The 18956-nt window shown below is 36.4% G+C and overlaps 1 protein-coding gene across 1 annotated transcript; it reads left to right on the forward strand.

Moving 5' to 3' along the window:
* The first annotated feature begins 3878 nt into the window (after positions 1 to 3878).
* Positions 3879 to 12391, forward strand: bco2a (beta-carotene oxygenase 2a). The gene is made up of 13 exons (XM_056244639.1): positions 3879 to 3987; positions 4763 to 4816; positions 5551 to 5731; positions 6052 to 6263; positions 9250 to 9365; positions 9448 to 9550; positions 9627 to 9755; positions 9984 to 10144; positions 10331 to 10498; positions 10792 to 10929; positions 11596 to 11778; positions 11947 to 12057; positions 12247 to 12391. The coding sequence occupies exons 1-13, from the start codon at positions 3945 to 3947 to the stop codon at positions 12361 to 12363; spliced, it is 1716 nt and encodes a 571-aa protein (XP_056100614.1). The 5' UTR covers positions 3879 to 3944; the 3' UTR covers positions 12364 to 12391.
* The last annotated feature ends 6565 nt before the right edge of the window (positions 12392 to 18956 follow it).

The raw sequence follows: 18956 nt of genomic DNA on the forward strand, positions 1-18956 counted from the left end.
ATGACGATTTTTGCGTCATTGGAGGATTTTTTCCAGACAAAAAAATACATAAATCTCTCGTCTCAGGGGGATATGAGGGTGGAAAGCATGGTAATTCGAAAATACTACAGGTTTTCTACTAATACAAAGCTTAATGCTAAATCCTGAAGTATCCCTTTAATTTAAAGCAGCAACAGAACTTACATTTTTTTTATTTAAAATAAGTGGAATTTTTTTTACAGTGTAGATTTTTATAGGTTGTTGTTTGCTGTTTTGAAACTTTGAATTTGAAACTGTTGCTGTTATATTTTTGAAATAAGGACATTAACATTTAAAACTTAGTTGTATCATAAAAATGACAAGTGGATTTCCTTTTGTGCAAAAATGAAGACACTGTTTCTTGAACTACACAATTGGACGTTAACAAATTAAATGAAATTTTCGAATTGTTTTTCAGCTGTCTTAAGTTCAAGGGCAGCCTCCAAGCACTGGACAGGTGAACGGGTATTGAGTATAGTTCTGCTAGGCATGGTTCCAGCCGCATACCTGTGTCCTGGTCCGGTAGTGGATTACTCTGTTGCTGCAGCTCTCACACTGCACGGACACTGGTAAGTGTGTGTCACACTCGTGTGTCTGAAGAGTCCTGCTCTATTATGCTTGTTGTATCAGGTGTTTTATTGTCTATAATGAGGCACCACATTCATCAGTGATGTCATGTATTTAAACTATGTAAACGTATGTTACACTCAATTTGTGTTTTCTCCTTCTGCAGGGGGATTGGTCAAGTTCTTACCGACTATGTCCATGGTGATGCTAAGATCAAGTTGGCTAAAGCTGGTGTTTTTATGATCTCCACAGCCACATTCTTTGGTCTCTGCTATTTCAATTACCATGATGTTGGCCTCTGCAAGGCAGTGGCCCTGCTCTGGCAAATATAAATATAACTGACTGACTTTGAATGATTTATCGCTGTTTAGGTAGCCTACTTGTCCCAGTCCTTTCAGCTTTACAAAAGACAACTTAAGGTCTCTTTACATATGTTACATGTTTGAATTATTTCCAGTGATATTTCACAAAGACAATTTAGTAAATGAAGAGAAATGTAAAAAAAAAAAAAAAAAGATATTGCTTTGTCGATGACCTGTAATACTGAGCATTTCCAAGAACCACCCAGGGTTCCCGCGGATCCTTAAAAAGCCTTAAATTAGATTTATTTATTTTTTAATTTAAGGCCATAAGAAGTCTTAAGTCTTATTTTTACTTTTGAGAGGTCTTATCTTTTAGATAACACTTTGACTTAGATGTATCTAAATACTTTCAATTTGAATTGTTCACGCGACAATTCGCGGCATAGCCTAGACGACAGCGTAGCTGTAGAGAGAAGGAGAAGAAAATGGGTAAATGTTGGTCCAAATGTAAGTTTATTCTTTATGTGCGTATGGGTGTGCGATATGTAACGCCGATTATATCGTAATTATTGTTTTAACAATATGCGAGGTGACATCGAGTTTGTCACTCGTGCTTTCACTGTGTGATGTATGCAGTTATGCCCCCAAAATTCAAGATACACGGGCATTTTTGCCCAGATGAGTTTTTCTCTTATATTTATATCATATGATGTAGTTATATATTACAATATCACACAAGCAAGAGTGCCGTTTACCCCAAATATATCAGCATGTTTGCAAATGTAATATTTATGTTATACAACAGTTAAATGAACAATAAGTTAACATTGTGATTTACGTTTTTGCAAGGGCGTAGTTTTGTGAAATGAATGACTCACTTATTAAGACAGTGACTTGCCACCACCTACTGGCGGTTTTACCATAGTTTCATATTTAAAGTACCCCTTTCTTAATTAAAAAGTTAAATTTAGAGAACATTTTATATTTAAATATTGAATAATAAAAAAAACAATCTCATAGCATTATTATTAAATGCGTTGTAAATATATTATACCACTTTTGATGCCGCTTCGTCACCTCTGCAGTGCAAAGATGGATTTTGTTGATAATGATTTAATTGAACAGCCCTATACTGTGAGCCCTATACTTTGTTATTATTCTAATTGCATGCAATTTGAATATTAGAATTTGAGATAAAAGATGATGCATACATCTAATAAGTTTAGGACAAAATGCCCTTATATAGGTAGAAATGCCCCTGGAAATCAATATAAGGTGGAAAATATTGCCCCTTAATAAAAAAAGTTAATTTCTGTCACTGCTGTGACCTGACCACCGCATAGAATATGAATAATATGAATGTCTTTGTAAGTCAGCTGTCTAAACCAGCCATGGTTACCAGCACAAAAACACATTCAGCAAAATATCTTTTAATTATTGTTAGCAACAAAATCTTTGAAAATATCGAGATGCATGTTTTTGTCAGTATTGCACACCTCTAATGTACAGTATTCATGATTATTTCTTCAGATCTTAAAAAGCCTTACATTTGAGTTAAAAAAATGTGCAGAAACCATGCCACCATGGTTTTTAATTATTTTTTTCTTTTTGGGATATGAGAACATAAGCAGTGTGTGTGTTTAGGACAAATCTCTATGGTTTGTTAGTTAGTATTTATTATTTCAGCAGTTATTGTTGGTCTCCAACAGAGGTCTGTGTTTTTCAGTTTTATTGGGAATGCTTGATCATAATCACATTGTCTGTGTAGGTCACATCTGTTTACAATATGCATTAAAACCAAGAACTTTACTCGTGTATACATTTGTGTATTTGTTACTTGAAGCATGATAATACAGTCTTCTTAAAAAATATTAAAATGCTGTGAGAGCAAATTCATACGGAAGCGTATTGCATTCACTTGAGGAAAAAAATTGACTCTGTTTTTCTGAATGAACGAGTTAATTATCTCAGAATTACGAGATAATTGTTCATGGAAAAAACGTTTTTGCTCTGTTTTTCTGAATTAACGAGTTAATTATCTCACATTTCTTTGAGTTTGAAATTTGACAAAAATCTTTTTAACTTGGCACCAAGTATGTTTTGTAAGATTGATTTGAATGTGTTTGAACACCTCTCTGAAAAGCCAGCAGGACCTTGATATTTTCACAGAATACAAATATAAGGTATAATGATTCCAGACTGCTGTGGACTTGGAAAAATATTTATTTATTTATTTTGGCGATTGCATTTAGTAGTCAAAGTTCTTTGGTTAGTTTGGATGCATTTAACCAGAAAGCTACACAAATAACCCATAAAACACTGGTTATGGTGTATTTGTAATCCCTTTAAGCAGTCTACACCACATAGATAAACATTTTTGTTAGTTTAGTAAGTTATAATCAATGCCATGATCAAAACGACATAACATTTATCTTATTCATTGAGGGGGGAAGCCATACAACATTTATATTTGTATAGTTCTTCTAGAGCCATTATAATGTAACAAATGAAATGATAACGACAGCGTCACCTGACAACAGTCACAGAGTTACAATAACCACAAAAAAATAATCAACAAAAAACAGACAATATAAGCATTAAGACTTGAACGAATGAACGTCTGTCCATTTCAAAGTCAAATTCCTCGTAAGATCAATCTTACCTCCTATTTTTGTATTCTGATTATAATGCAATAATTTTAATACTTTCTAAAGAAGGCTAAGAGAACCTGGCCTCTGGGTCATATGGTCAGAAATATAAAAATATCACAAAGTCTCCTATAATCTTTGATTTGACAGACATTCACTGCAAATATCTTGTCATTATAAACATTATAAATATGGACTTTCATAAGAATGTTGTGCATAGTAATACTTCACAGTCTCAAAACAATGAATCAGTTGAAGGTATAAGAAAACAGTGAGCCAAAGAATGATATAACCAGGAAGTGAATGAGTTTATTAGGGTTAAAGTGTACGTAAAGTGGGTCATACTCAGCTCCGTCGAGTGTAAATAAGAATTTTAAGCTAACGGCATTCTCTAGTATTTGGATTAATTATGCCAACAAGTGTGCTTAAAAATGCATTTAGGACTAGCAAGGGTAAGCTTTTATTATTGATTATCTCTCCATTTAATCATAACTTTGTTTGTTGTTGTAACCAAGAGCTGTGACTATTTAGCTTTTGTTGCCAATGTTAAATTGATCCAGATCCAGACAAATGTTCAACACTAGACAGTATATGTAAAACACAAAGATAATACCGGTAGATACGTATAAAACATTTACCACTTGCATTTAGCATTGCTTAAATGTAAATATAGTGATCGAAAGGTAAAAAATCTGTTGACTGTAAAACAAGAACCACCAGACCAGTTGAGGGATTTGTTTTTTGTTGATCTCAGTCTGAACCAAACTTTCACAGTATTTAGCTTATTGTAACAAGTGGCTAATGTCATTTTTTGTATTGATTGTTCTAATATGACATTAAATATTTACATAATTATCAATAACCACAACAACTATGATGTGTTGCACATGGTTCCATAATGCTTAATGACAAATTTTCATCTCTTTAATGTGAACAATGCATATGAACCCTGTACCATATGCACTTTTGCATGGAATAATGCAAAGCAAATTTCTCCTATGATAAATATAATAATTAAGTGCATTCCTCTCATAAACACTGTTCAGCCTTGTCGTTTCTCTCACACACGGCCCTCCCCTGCTGTGTCACGTAATCGTGTGATGTAACAGCTGGCAAAAGATCTGACTTACATAAAGAAAGCTTGTCTTCTCCCTTCTGCGTGCACATCGTTTTTATTGCTCTTTACAATTTGTCATACACTTTTCTTCATCCTCTTTTCTGATCAAGGGTGCAGCCTCACATCTCTCTACAGGATGTCCTACAGAAAGCCTCAACCAATTGGTAAGAACGAGAGCTCTTCTGCATGGATGCACATCTTCAAGTTTAACCTTCTGCTGTACGCTAATGCACAGGCTGTGTGATTGTTCGCATTTGTGGGTGTGTGAAGCAATGCAGTGTATGAGGGCAGTGCACATGCCTGTGTATTCATATGTGAGAGGGTGATATACTTTGAGTCGGAGTGTTATCATGTTTAAATTTAGCTGCTGTCACAGCTTACTTATGAATAACTTAATTTAACTTTGACTTCTCTGAAAGATACGTCTGTGCATGTCCATGTATTTGCTTCATTATTTATGCATTAGTGTATCAGTATCCCAGTACACGTGAGCGTGTAGAGAGGGACTGTTTTTCTAAAGGTAATACTTCTCTTTGTAATATCGCTGACACTCTGCCATTTCAGCTCTGTCATTTGTTGACTTCAATCCTTTGTTCTTTTAGCTGACCCAAATAGTGATGGTTAGAGCAAAGTTGTAAGTCTGAAAATCTGTTACTTACAACGGCTATATAATTTAACATAACTCAGGCTTAGCTAACCTTGCAGTTTAGATTGCTGAGAAACTCCAAATAAAAGTGACAGTACTCTTTATAAAATGACATTTTATTACCATTATCATAATTTTAGATCCTTTGTATTCATCTTTATTACATTATCTATTGTTCATTATTTTTATGAACAGTTTCTGTTCTGTCAACTTGCCAAATAATCAAATTTTGTATATCGTAAATTTTTACAGCTGCTGCTCACAGAACATACTTCACAAAAGTACATGGGCTGCCAAGCATCAGTCCCTTGGTAAGTTCGGTAGAGGAGACACCTGAGCCCATCCCCACCACAGTTAAGGGCACCATCCCAACCTGGATCTGTGGGAGTCTGTTGCGGAATGGTCCAGGAAAGTTTGAGTTTGGGAATCAGCAGTGAGTATGGCTATTCTACTGTTAATATATGGTGATTTATTTTTTATCTTACAAGAACATCACTGGAATGTAAGGATGTAAGAAATTAACTAATCTCTGTTTGGTTAGCAGTTAGTAATTGGCTATACAGCTAATGACATTTGGAAAGGTGTAATTCAGTAATTTGGGATATGCCGTGGTGGAGGTAGACTAGGGACAACTAATGAAACCTTTCACACAAGGCTGTTATTCTAAAATTCGATTTGTGATTTGTTTGATCACAATGATATGTCTTTCAAACTCTAACATGCATATTCAGGCTCACGTAAATTTTTCCTCAGCTATAACCACTGGTTTGATGGCATGGCATTGATGCATCGCTTTCGGATCGAGGACGGTCAGGTGACATACAGAAGCCGTTTTTTGAGCAGCGACTCGTATAAGCAGAACAGCGAGAGGAACCGCATCATGGTGTCAGAGTTTGGCACTTTGGCTCTACCTGATCCCTGCAAGAACATTTTTAAGCGCTTCCTGTCCAGATTTGAGATGATAAGTACGTATAGATGTTGAATATGTGTGTGAATGATAGTAAGGAGGTTAGCTGTGCTGGCTGGTGAAACGCATCTCAATCAGTTTAGAAAATGTAAACATCATGAATAGCTGTCTGCTTTAAACAGGTTACAAAAAGCTTTCTGTTTCTGAAAGAGTAAAGAGGCATGTATTTAGAGGGCCTTGCTCAAGAGCACAACAGGAGTGGTCAGTGGAAGCATCCAAGTGTGTCTAAAGAGTGTCCTAGACAAACAACTCTATGTCTGTAATCATGAGAACACATTTAAATCAGACACCATAAGCACTCAATTAGGATGAACTTAAGTGACACGACTACTAAAGTGTTGAGATGGAGCTGGCAGAATGTTCTGGACACTATAACTAAGATAATTATCAATTAAATATGGGTCTTTTAAAATGATAAAATATTGCACAACCATCTTTGAGATCAATGCCTTAAGAAATTAATAAACAAAACCCACCACTGGATGGCAAAAAAAAATCCATTAAGCTCTCAGTATGGTGGAAGTGTGACTAAATGCCATCATGAGGTTTGCATTTTGATATGTTGGTTACACAACTAAAATCAATATGAAAAGAAATATACTGTAAATAAAAATTTGTCTGTAAAAACTATTTCGTTATTTTAAACCAGTAGTTCTTATCCATAGACTGTAAATAAAGATGGACGACGCCCCTTCGCTCTCTTCCATTGGTCAGAAGTGAAGCCGCCAGTGTACCGATATGGCGCTGACACCTTGGGACTTGAGTCTGCGCAGTAGCGATCTCGGGACCAGACCTGCGCAGTAGTGAGCAGGAAGTAAAGCCGCGAAATCAAGGCCGCACTCTCCCTGCACTTATTTTAAGTGGCCTATGTCTGCTCCGTTCCTCCGTTCTGGGTTTATGACCTATACTAGGACCAGCCACCGGGGGGGGGGGGGGGGATCGAGACGTTTTGGCTTCACTTTTCAGGGCTTGTGCGGCACGCTTGTTCTTATCAAGGGGGTAATCCATCAGCCGGAAACTGAAGCTTCCCCTGGGAGCCGCCATTGTAGCAGACAATCACTTGCTGTTAGCATTCCATTGACTCCCATTCATTTTGGCATCACTTTGACAGCGAATAACTTTACATCTGAGGCAACCAAAGACTCCATTTGTCCATTATTTATTTCTAAAGAAACACGACAATGTATAAAAGGCTCCATTACTTTGTATCTTACGTTATGGCCCCGTAGAAGCCGTTTTTGTAAAAATAGGCTAGCGATTGCGTCATAACCACGGGACTATCTGTGTCGCACAGTAGAGAAATTACCGTATAGACAGAAGGAGACACTCTCAGTCAATCTTTTACTGTCTATGAGGCAATCGGAGGGACATGGAGGCATAAAGTCAAGGGAGAAGCCCATAGATAGAGAGTCCATAAAAGCAACGGGACAAAATATTTCAACAACGGATTTGTTTCAGATTTCAATTCAGATTTGTCTTGGCACAGCTACTAGAAGACGTACAACTGTCAGACAGGTTGCTCACGTCACATCTACGTCATCAAGCTCAGTTTGAGCCTGCGCAGTGCGCTCAGCCATCAGGAAGTGAGTGCTTCTAATAGCTTCACTTTTCTCCATTGAAATCTATGGGGTCGCTGTGTCCATTTCTTTTACTGTCTATGGTTCTTATCCAGGGAGCTGGGGCCCATAGGGGGCCTCATCAAACTTCTTAAGAGGGCTGACTTAAAAGTGTTTGAATAATAAATTATTATTGTTATCTCTAATCTAATTTAAACTCGAATCTAAATTAAAATGCAAAAAAATCAAGGTGAAACTGAAATCATTTTGAAATAATTTCCCCCTCAATAAATATTGTTTTTATTGAATAATATACAGTTCTTGAAACTTCTGTAAATGCCAAATTAATTGTAGTTAATTTAAAGGTACACTATGTAACCTTTAGTCTTCTAACAGTAAAAAAACAAAACCTGCATGCATTTTGCGGAAGAATATTGTTTTGGTTGTGCTTCGGCTCTGTGACTGTGCGGATGAATTTGGGTCTTTTTCATAACTAAAAAACGAGAGAGAGATTATCCTACTGCTCATAATAAAACATTCACTACTAGGCTCAAGAGACATAACCTGTTTAGATGGAAAGGATCTCAAGCTGACTAGCTGAGTACGTTATTGTACCCATTAATAGACACGGTAAAATAAATTCCAGCACAGCACTACAACAACCCATAATAGATAATGCTTTAATTAACTCTGTCAGAAAGCTACTTCATATGGCATAAAATACCATACTCGCCTGTTGAGTAATAAAACCCCATCTCCACGTCACTTTTACAACATTTCAAATCCCTCGGTTCCTGTCATCTCCAAAAAGCCAGGGCAATGTTGATTCTCGCTGTATTACTAGCTCTGTCGCGTTCTCTTTTCGGCAGCAGACTCTGCTCTGTTCAGTGTTTTTTTTTAAACGCTTGATTCCACGGAGGTTAGAGATTTAGCATGTTCCATGTCAACCTTTCTCGCTCGTTGTGAGATAAACAACTAACCACTACCACATACACGAGACATGTATGCGTCAAAGTTGCGGAATTTGCCGGAGCAACACGGGCAAATGACGTATTTCCCGCCAAAACCATCCCGTCAGGTCTAAAATATAAACACTTAGAATAGGTTTACCATAGTGAATCGGGGTAAGACAAAACGAAGCAGCATTGATGATGTATTGACTTATTAAAAAAAAATTTGATGATGATATATTGAGGTATTTTGATGATGTATACACCTTTTGATGATATAACATACCTTTAATAGCCTATAATTAATAATCCCAGGTTTTGTTAATAAAAAAAGTCTGAAAACAAGCAGCTTTGTCAAAATTACATAAGAAATACCTTCAAAATATTAAGGTCCTTTGAGTCAAAAAGGTTAAGGCCACCAAGTCCAAAAATAAATAAAAGGTATTTGTTACACTTATTTTTCTCTCTCTAATTCCAGAGCCAACAGATAATGCCAGCGTCAACTTTGTTAAATACAAGGGTGACTATTACGTCAGCACAGAGACAAACTACATGCACAGAGTGGATCCAGATACTCTGAAGTCCAAACAGAAGGTATGAAGAATAAGCAGCTTTTAGTCACCAACCTAGACCAACAACCAGTCATGTCTAATTTAGGAAGGATGATTATTTGTAGGTGGACTGGAGCAAGTTCATAGCTGTGAATGGTGCTACTGCTCATCCACACATTGATCCAGATGGGACGGCTTACAACATGGGCAACTCATACGGAAACAAAGGTTAGGTTCCGGTCTTCTCCTTTTATACTGACTGATCTTTAGGAGGCATGATGTTGTGCTGTGATGTGTTTTATAGGGGCTTTATATAACATCATCAGGGTGCCCCCAGAAAGAGACGGTTCAACAGATACTCTAGAGGGAGCCAAGATATTATGCTCTATCGCCCCTCATGACAAATCCAAACCCTCTTATTATCACAGCTTTGGTGAGTGAAGAAGAAAATCTGTCATGTTTATTATCTTCAGGACTCCTAGACAGTCATTCAACAATCACTATCATGTGTCTTTTTATTGCACATCCACTGTATGTTCTTAAAGTCATGTGTCATTTTATTGCTATAGCCACTCTGAATGGTGTAATAATATAGTATGAATGGAGCGATCATATGAATGTGCAGCACTGAAATAACATTTTATTTTCCTGAACCTTTCAGGCATGTCAGAGAACTATGTAGTGTTCATCGAGCAGCCCATTAAGATGGATCTGTTCAAGATAGTTACTGGTAAACTAAGGGGGAAATCCCTAAATGAGGGTGTTTACTGGGACCCCAACCAGGAAACCATTTTCCACCTTATTGACAAACAAACTGGAAAGGTGAGACAACAATCATGACAATAGTCTCACAGAGGCACTATGAGGTTATTCTATATTTGTTCACTCGTTGTGCTTCATATGGTTCATTGAAATCTGATGGAGAACATAAATACATTAGCAGATTATATTTAAGGAAAAAAAGATTTCTTAACAATTTAGCCAACTACTCTGCATCTCTCTTTGCAGGAGATGCCAGTGAAGTATTACACCAAGGCCTTGTCCACCTTCCATCAGATCAATGCTTTTGAGCAGGATGGATTCCTCATGCTAGACATGTGCTGCTCTGACGACGGCCAGGCCATAAACAACTTCCTCGTCCAGAACCTGCGTCAAACAGGAGAGGCACTGGATGAGGTTATAATATTCCTTAAACTCTCTTTCTCTGTCTATATTAATACTAATACTACTAATAATTATTGTTATTATAGCATAAATTACATTCTGTCAGTCCTGTCGCTCTCTCTCTCTCTCTCAGATGTATAACACTATAGGCCAGCAGGTGTATTATTATTATTATTATTACAAAAACATTGTTAACAATACTACTGCTATTATTATTAGGCCTATTAGTAGTAGTATTGTGCAATTTATTATTATTACATAAATGACAGTCTCATTTGTCCTGCCACTCTCTATTTTTCTGTCAGATGTATAACACCATGTGCCGGCCACTTCCCCGTCGTTTTGTGCTTCCTCTCAACATCACCAGTGAAACACCACTGGAACAGAATCTCAACACACGGCCTGACAGCACCGCCACGGCTGTCTGCCGAACTAAAAACCAGGTGTTGTCTTTGTGCTGGTTACAACAGCATTATGTGTGTGTTATGTGCTTGTTTTTTCTTCACAGTCCTTCATGGAATTTAGTCTATAGTATTGTTTGCTTATATTTGCCAGCCTTTCTATTGGCACACACAGCACAATTCAAAAGTTTGGGGTCAGCATTTTTATTTAGCAAGGACACTTACAGTGAATACATTTATAATATTTAGATCTTTCTGTTCCTCAAAGAATGTATCATGGTTTCCACGAAAAATATTAAGCAGCACAGCAATTCTAAGAAATGTTTCATCTATAAGAAATTTCATAAGATTTTTTTTTTTTTTACCAAATTAGCTGATTATGATTTCTGAATGATCATGTGACTATGAGGACTGGAGTAATGGCTGCTAAAAATCAGCATTCTTACATTTTAAAATAAATATAAAAAAAATTGATTTTAATAATTCACAATATTGCTGTTTTACTGTATTTTTGATCAAATAAATGCAGCCCCTGTGAGCATAAGAGACTTCTTTTGAACGGTAGTGTAACTACAGTACTTAGACTTGGTGTGTTAAGTAGAGACCTTCACATTTTTATGTGCTCAAGATAACAGTGATTGATACATGTCACAAATTGTGCATTTGTGGATTTGCGATTCTTCAGCTCACATAATGTCTCTCTCACAGGTATTTTGCACGTTTGAGGATCTCCATGGTGAAGACCTGAAAGACTATGGTGGCTTGGAGTTTCCTCATATTAACTATGCCAAATATAACACCAAACCTTATAGATACTACTATGGTTGTGGCTTCCGCCACCTAGTGGGTGACTCCTTAATTAAGATGGATCTGGAGAGCAAAAAGTTCAAGGTGAGATCAAATTATGACCATAGCTGCTAAATTGGGACTATGACTGATACCTACAATGACCAAAAAGTCCAAACAAATGTAATATATGACAGCAGTAAAACTTTTCTTGTCCATTTGGCTCACAATGTTAAGAGTGTTTGTATGTTTGTTTAATGAATTGATTTACAGGTATGGTGCCAACCTGATCTCTACCCATCAGAGCCTGTCTTCATTCCTTCACCCAATGCTGAGGAAGAGGACGATGGAGTCATCCTGTCTGTGATCATCACACCAGTTAAGGTACCCTGAATGTGTGTAAAAACAACAAAAAAAACATTTAAAAACAAACATAAGCTCTATACATCACCTGTTCAGAAATTGAAATGTGTTAAGAAAAGTCAGTTGAGAAATAAAATTGTATTACATTTGTTATAAATGCTTCTTTTGTCTAAACCGAGTCTAAACCCTTTCGTCCTCTTCTCTCGGCAGGATAAGAGTACATTTCTCTTAGTCCTAGATGCCAAAACATTTGAAGAACTGGGAAGAGCTGAAGTGCCTGTCAACATTCCTTATGGATTCCATGGAGTCTTCAATTCCAGTGCATGAAGCTCTTGGTATCCCTCCAACAAAATAACATCTAATGACAAGTAGCTCTTTAAAATGGCTAATACACCACTCAGCGGCTACTATTGAAAGCAAGAGACTAACAGAATAAAATTTCTATGAAATTAGTCCAAAGACATCCTCCACAGATTGATCTAATTTTTTTTTTAAAGAACACCACACTTTATAGTAACAGTTAGTTGGTAACATTTTACAATGAGGTTTCATTAGTTAAAAATAGGAACTGCACTTCTACAGCATTTATTAATCTTTGTTAATGTTAACATATACTAATACATTATTAAAATCAAAAGTTGTATTTGTTAACATTAGTTAATGCACTGTGAACTAACATGAACAAACAATGAACAGCTGTATTTTTTTTTAACTAACATTAACAAAGATGATCAAATACAGTAACAAATGTATTCCTCATGGTTAGTTCATGTTAGTCAACTAATATTTTATGCATTAACTAATGTTAAAAAAATTAAACCTTATTGTAAAGTGTTACTAGTTAGTTTTCTGTGAGAAATTCTACCTCAACTAAAATACAATAAATTAATTCGTTAATTCAAGTTTATTTCGAATGAACAATTTTACCAATTTAATTAAAAAAAAGACCATTTACTGAAACAAAGTCGCAAAAACAGCGCACACATTATTGATTTGGTGTTCAGTAACTTGGCTCACCCAGTCAGTGATGTAATGAGGAGGAAGTAGAATAGATACTATAATTTCTAAACAGCAGCAGAAGCTATTGTTTGTATTTAACAATAAGAATAATAAGATGGGAAGATACAAACATTGTGTTGTTTCTGGCTTTTGTAGACCTGTCACAATGTAATATAAGCTTTGCAAAGAGACATTTATATGCGGGTAAAAACAGCTTATTGAATCCTGGGTCAGAAAGGACTGTAATGGTAATGTAACTAAATTGTGTTTTTTGGTGCAAGAAACCTTTACTAAACATAATTGTGAACCACAAGAGAGAAATACTTATGACCCTAATAATAGCAGCATTATAAATGTTCACAAAAAGCTCACATGGTTTTGATACACATTTGATTTCTCAATACATTTTCAGTCTTTCTTTTCTTTTCTTGTGTTTTTATTTTTCAAATAGTGGACTGTATGTTTATACCACAATATGACACCTCTGCGATGTTTGCAACTAATTTTATTTGCTCAATGTAGCATCAGTTATGAACTGCGTGTTTCATACAAGGCTGTTCTCTTCTACTCTAAAAGCAAACGTGAGCATAACACCTGTGCAGCTATGGTTAATATTTGCTGTTAGAATTTTTATACTTCCATGAAGAAAACAAGTTCATTGCATTGAATATAATTCCTAAGACAGAACCAGAAGTGCCAATATAAGCATAATTATTATTTGGTTAAATGACAACAGATTACAGTATCACCATACAGCATATGTCATTGTATTAACTTTCTACCTCTTTGCAAAGTAACATTTTAAAGACTGCTTTTCTTTTATTATGCCTTTTACTTTTTATGTTTTAAATTTGTTTCATTATATATATATATATATATATATTATATATATATATACACAATATTATATTAAGGTTTTTTTTTTTTTTACACATTTCTAATTTGTAACTTGATGATCACAACTATTGTGATAAATATTTTCACAATACTTTGCATGCTATCTGCTGCATGGCTTAATTCCTACAGTCCACTTTTATAAAAAACATTTACAAAGCAAGCAAAACGGGAAAGTGTCCAGTTTTTCCACATCATTTCACATTCTAATACATGTTTGTTAAGGTTATCTTGACGACATGAGCATCCAACAGAGAGACTGATGGCTATACTTTTATGTAATCTTGACGACATGAGCATCCAACAGAGAGACTTATGGCTATACTTTTCTTGTCCACTAGGCAGCAGCAAACACTCATAGCAGGTATGCCTGAGTTAAGTCATAAACCTGATGTAAAAACAACCTTATACATTCATTCGATGCAACAAACTATACATCTGAAATGCTTTCATTAACCAATAGTACACTCATTCAGTTCATATAGAGACATGTGTGCACCTTGTGAGTGTATGTGCTTTTGCATGTGAATATCTCCGTGGCTCGGCTAAATTGGGAGCTCTCAGATTTCCCCTAATCCCTGCACATCAAACAGCAGGCAGAGCGGAGCAGATGCAGACAGACAGAGGCACTGCTCTCCTGTGGTATCTCGACCTGCCGGATCTTCTTTCCCCGTACACAGTGCTGTTATTGTCCCTGTATCTGTATGTGTGTTTGTGTGAGAGACACAGCATGGGTTGTTTGTCCCTGTGTCTCTCCATCCCTCTCTTTTTGGGTTTAAACACTGTTCTGATTGGTAGCAAGCAGAGACACCGATGCTACACATCCACACTTCAGCTTTTGTTCTAATCTAGACCAATGCCTTCAATGTTGGTGTGGTGGTTCTTTATTGGCATCGATAGATCCATAAAGGACCTTTAACGTACCTGGAACATTTCCACTGCACAAAAGGTATACTTTAAATTGGAAAAAGGTTCTTCAGATTATTAAAATACTCTTCACACTAAGAAAAAAAAATGGTTCTTTTGGGAACTGTTCTCTGAAAGGCTCTTTGGGGAACCTTCCTTTTATTTTTAAGAGTGTAAGAAAAAGAAAGATACAATTAATTAATATTCGAGAAGTGAGTGAGTAAATGAATGAATGAATGAATGATCGAAAGCAGCGGTGGGACCTAAACCAATACACTAACCAGGTGGTGGTCACAACAAAGACAGCTGTGTATATATGTGTGTGCGCTCGCCTTTTTGCCCTGCAAATCCCACTCAGACACCTGCACTCAAAGCTTCCACTGCTGAACCTCCACTTCAAACAACTACCGACACATTGAGCGGAAACAAATATCTACGAAGAAGGGAACAAAGGACTGAGAAAGAAAGTAAAGAATAGGATTCCTGCTAAACTTTCCTGATGCAAGCAACTTTGATCATACAACACTGTGTTTGATTTTCAAAAAGTAATCACTGCAGGCACAAGTACTGAAATGTCTTTATGTATAGCTTTAAAGACATTTAAGCAACACACTGCTGCTTATTGATGGCTCACAGAATGTTGCTGAAATAAAATGAAATGAATTTACATGTGTATCATTACAGAGCATGTGAATTCATGCTCAATGTTAAAATGACCTCCATCTGACTAGATGTCACAGACCAAAACACCAGATGTGAAGTTCCAGATCACTCTACAGGTCCAGTGTTGCTTTAGTCACCCAGAATGAAGCTGCAGTCTATAAACTGAAGACAGTAAAATAACTGTTTTCTATTTGAATTTATTTCTGTAATGGTAAAGCTGAATTTTCAACATCATTAGTCTTCAGCGTCACATTATCCTTCAGAAATCATTCTAATATGCTGATTTGCTGCTCAAGACACATTTATTATTGTGATGATGATTCACAATCTATGTGAATTCATTAATATTGTACTATATGTGTTTTCATAAGCCAGTGTTATAAAACATCTAGCAGGGGGTCTGCTTCATCTCTCATATCCACCAGGGCTCCTTGGCCGAAAAAAGGTTGAAGACGACCCCTGATGTTGAAGACTGAAGATTACAGAAGAATGTCTCTGTCCAGTTCTATGTCTTACATTTTGAGCCGAAGCACAGTAAACAAGCGTGTTTGTGGCTTAATATCTTGCAAAGAGTGTACCTGTGTTTTTTCCATTTTGTTGGCAACAAATGTCTTTGAATGCACAATAACATGGTCTAATGCCATGCACACCAAACCTGAGGTAATAGCCACCAGTAGTGAAAATATGGATTTAACAAATAGTTTTTCCACAGAAACATCTATTTAGTAAACAATACACAACATACGTCCTTGCTGGACATGTTAACAACACACTGCTGCTTATACATATGGTTACCATAACAAGAGGAAAAACATTCCAGAAAATAACCATTTAAACCTATATTTGTGACTTATTGTAGGACTTTTAAGGTATATTGTATTTTAGTTGAAGTGCTGTAAAGAAACATGCTTGAAACACACCAAAGTTAAGCAAGCATGTTAAAAATATATATATAAAACCAAAAACTGAATATTGCATGCCAGCATCTACACTTAGAAATGACAGTGCAATCCTAGGAAAATACAAAAATACTTATTTTAAAAAAGTCTCATGCAATAAGACAGCAACATAGACTCCAATGTTACCATTGTTTTATCAATACATTTTACTCCCAGACTTATTTTAACCCATAAAACATGGCTAACATATTAATCAGGTCTTATAGTGTGCCCCTCTCTCTCTCTCTCTCTCTCTCTCTCTCTCTCTCTCTCTCTCTCTCTCTCTCTCTCTCTCTCTCTCTCTCTCTCTCTCTCTCTGATACCAGAGCTCTCTGATTGGATAATGGAGCTACTCGTAGCCAATAAGACAGGACTGCACCTTTTTTCTCCTAGCAACAACAGTGACTGTTTCCTTTCAGCACGACAAACTACTACAATACGAATAATGGCAACTGCACTGCTTTATGGAGGAGAATTTCTCTCTTTTCTGCCATTCGGCTCTGTATTTTAACCTCGGTTGGTTCCTCTCTGATTCCAGTCATCCCCTTATTTCCTGCCCCTCATCTTTGGCTTCTTCCTATCGCTCATCTCTCACACACTCTTTCTCCTCTTTTTTTTTTTTTTACATTACCTTCGTTTCACTCTGTCTGTATCTCTCTATCCTCCCCACCCCTCTCCTCAACTCTTACCCCACCCCACTTCTCCCTCTCTCTTGGCTGACTGTGTGTCTCTGGTAGGGGCACACAGCCGGCTCCTGTTTCATGCTCTTAAAGGAGCAGCATGTTTTTCGTTTCACTGAAGGACTGTGCTGAGGGATTCTGGGTAACAGCATGCACTCGCTGACCCTGGGAGAGGTTCTGCAGGCAGTCGCTGTGGAGCAAACATCCCGCCAAACTCTCTCTCTCTCTCTCTCTCTCTCTCACACACACACACACACACACCTAAAACTGCACACTGCCTGGAACACAAAATGTATAATCATGAACATAAATCAGACATACAGCAGCGCAAAAAAAGTATTGGTAAATTAAAAATGTATCAATTGCCCTATTTAAACTATCAAAATGTCAGACGAAATATGAAACAAATGATGATAGACCAACTTTACTTTTTACTTTTAAAATTTCAAAAGGTGACCAAATATAAAATATGTAATTTGGAAACAGCTAACAAACACAAAGAGGGTTAATAGTTAAAAAAACTAAAAATACTGTGTGCATGTATAGTCCCTCTCAAAGTCAATTGTGTTACAACAAAAACATAATTTTTAAATTAACATGCATGTTTTAAGATGATGTTATACAATTAAAGAAGAGAATCAAATAGTTTACAGTAGATGATACCAACTCTTTAATTTAACATCTATTAACCTGATCACAATTCAAAATAATGCAGTAATGAAACATTGATTATTTTACCTCAAAATTTGTTTTTGTCCTTGTATTGTATAAGTGCTATATAGAAATAAAAGTGACTTGACTTGACTTAAATCTTTTAGATTTTCATGGAAACTTTCACTTCAGGTGGATGGTCATGTATGATAGTAATTTCACATGTTTCTAATGTTAAACTGATGATTATACAACTCCCTTCTACAGAAATCGTATGAATCTGCTCACAAAAATTATAGTTTTTGTATAGTTTTTCAAACTCTTAAGTTTGAGACAAAATAACTTATGTCTTCTGTTAAAAGGTTAGTTCACCAAAAAACGAAAAAATCTGTCATTAATTACTCACCCTCATGTCGTTCAAAACCCGTAAGACTTTTGTTCAACTTTGGAACACAAATGAAGATCTTTTTGATGAAATCTGAGCGATTTATGTCCCTCCATTGACAGCTACACAACTGAAACTTTGAAATGCTTCAAAACGTTAATAAAGAGATCGTAAAAATAATCCATATGAATTGAGCAGTTTAGTCCAAATTTTCTGAAGAGACTCGATCACTTTATATGATGAACAGATTTAATTTAGTCTTTTAATCACATATAAATTTTGATCAGCGAACATAAACAGAAGCTCATCTGAACCTGCTTGACGTGCGAGAACAAACCTCATTGGTTCTATTGGAAGCTCAAACATGCCGCATAACACACGAGAATGAACTTAATTGGTTCTTGCGGAAGCTCAAACGTGCTGCTTAACACACGAGAATGAACTTAATTGGTTCTTGCGGAAGCTCAAACGTGCCGCTTAACACGAGAATGAACTTAATTGGTTCTTGCGGAAGCTCAAACGTGCTGCTTAACACACGAGAATGAACTTAATTGGTTCTTGCGGAAGCTCAAACGTGCTGCTTAACACGAGAATGAACCTCAGTGGTTCTTGCGGAAGCTCAAACATGCCGCATAACATACGAGAATGAACCTCATTGGTTCTTGCGGAAGCTCAAACGTGCCGCTTAACACATGAGAATGAACCTCATTGGTTCTTGCGGACGCTCAAACGTGCCGCTTAACACACGAGAATGAACTTAATTGGTTCTTGCGGAAGCTCAAACGTGCCGCTTAACACATGAGA

This window comes from Rhinichthys klamathensis, unplaced genomic scaffold (assembly GCF_029890125.1).
Source record: "Rhinichthys klamathensis goyatoka isolate OS25496 unplaced genomic scaffold, OSU_Roscu_1.1 h1tg001037l_1, whole genome shotgun sequence".
In the NCBI taxonomy this organism is placed as follows: Eukaryota; Metazoa; Chordata; class Actinopteri; order Cypriniformes; family Leuciscidae; genus Rhinichthys; species Rhinichthys klamathensis.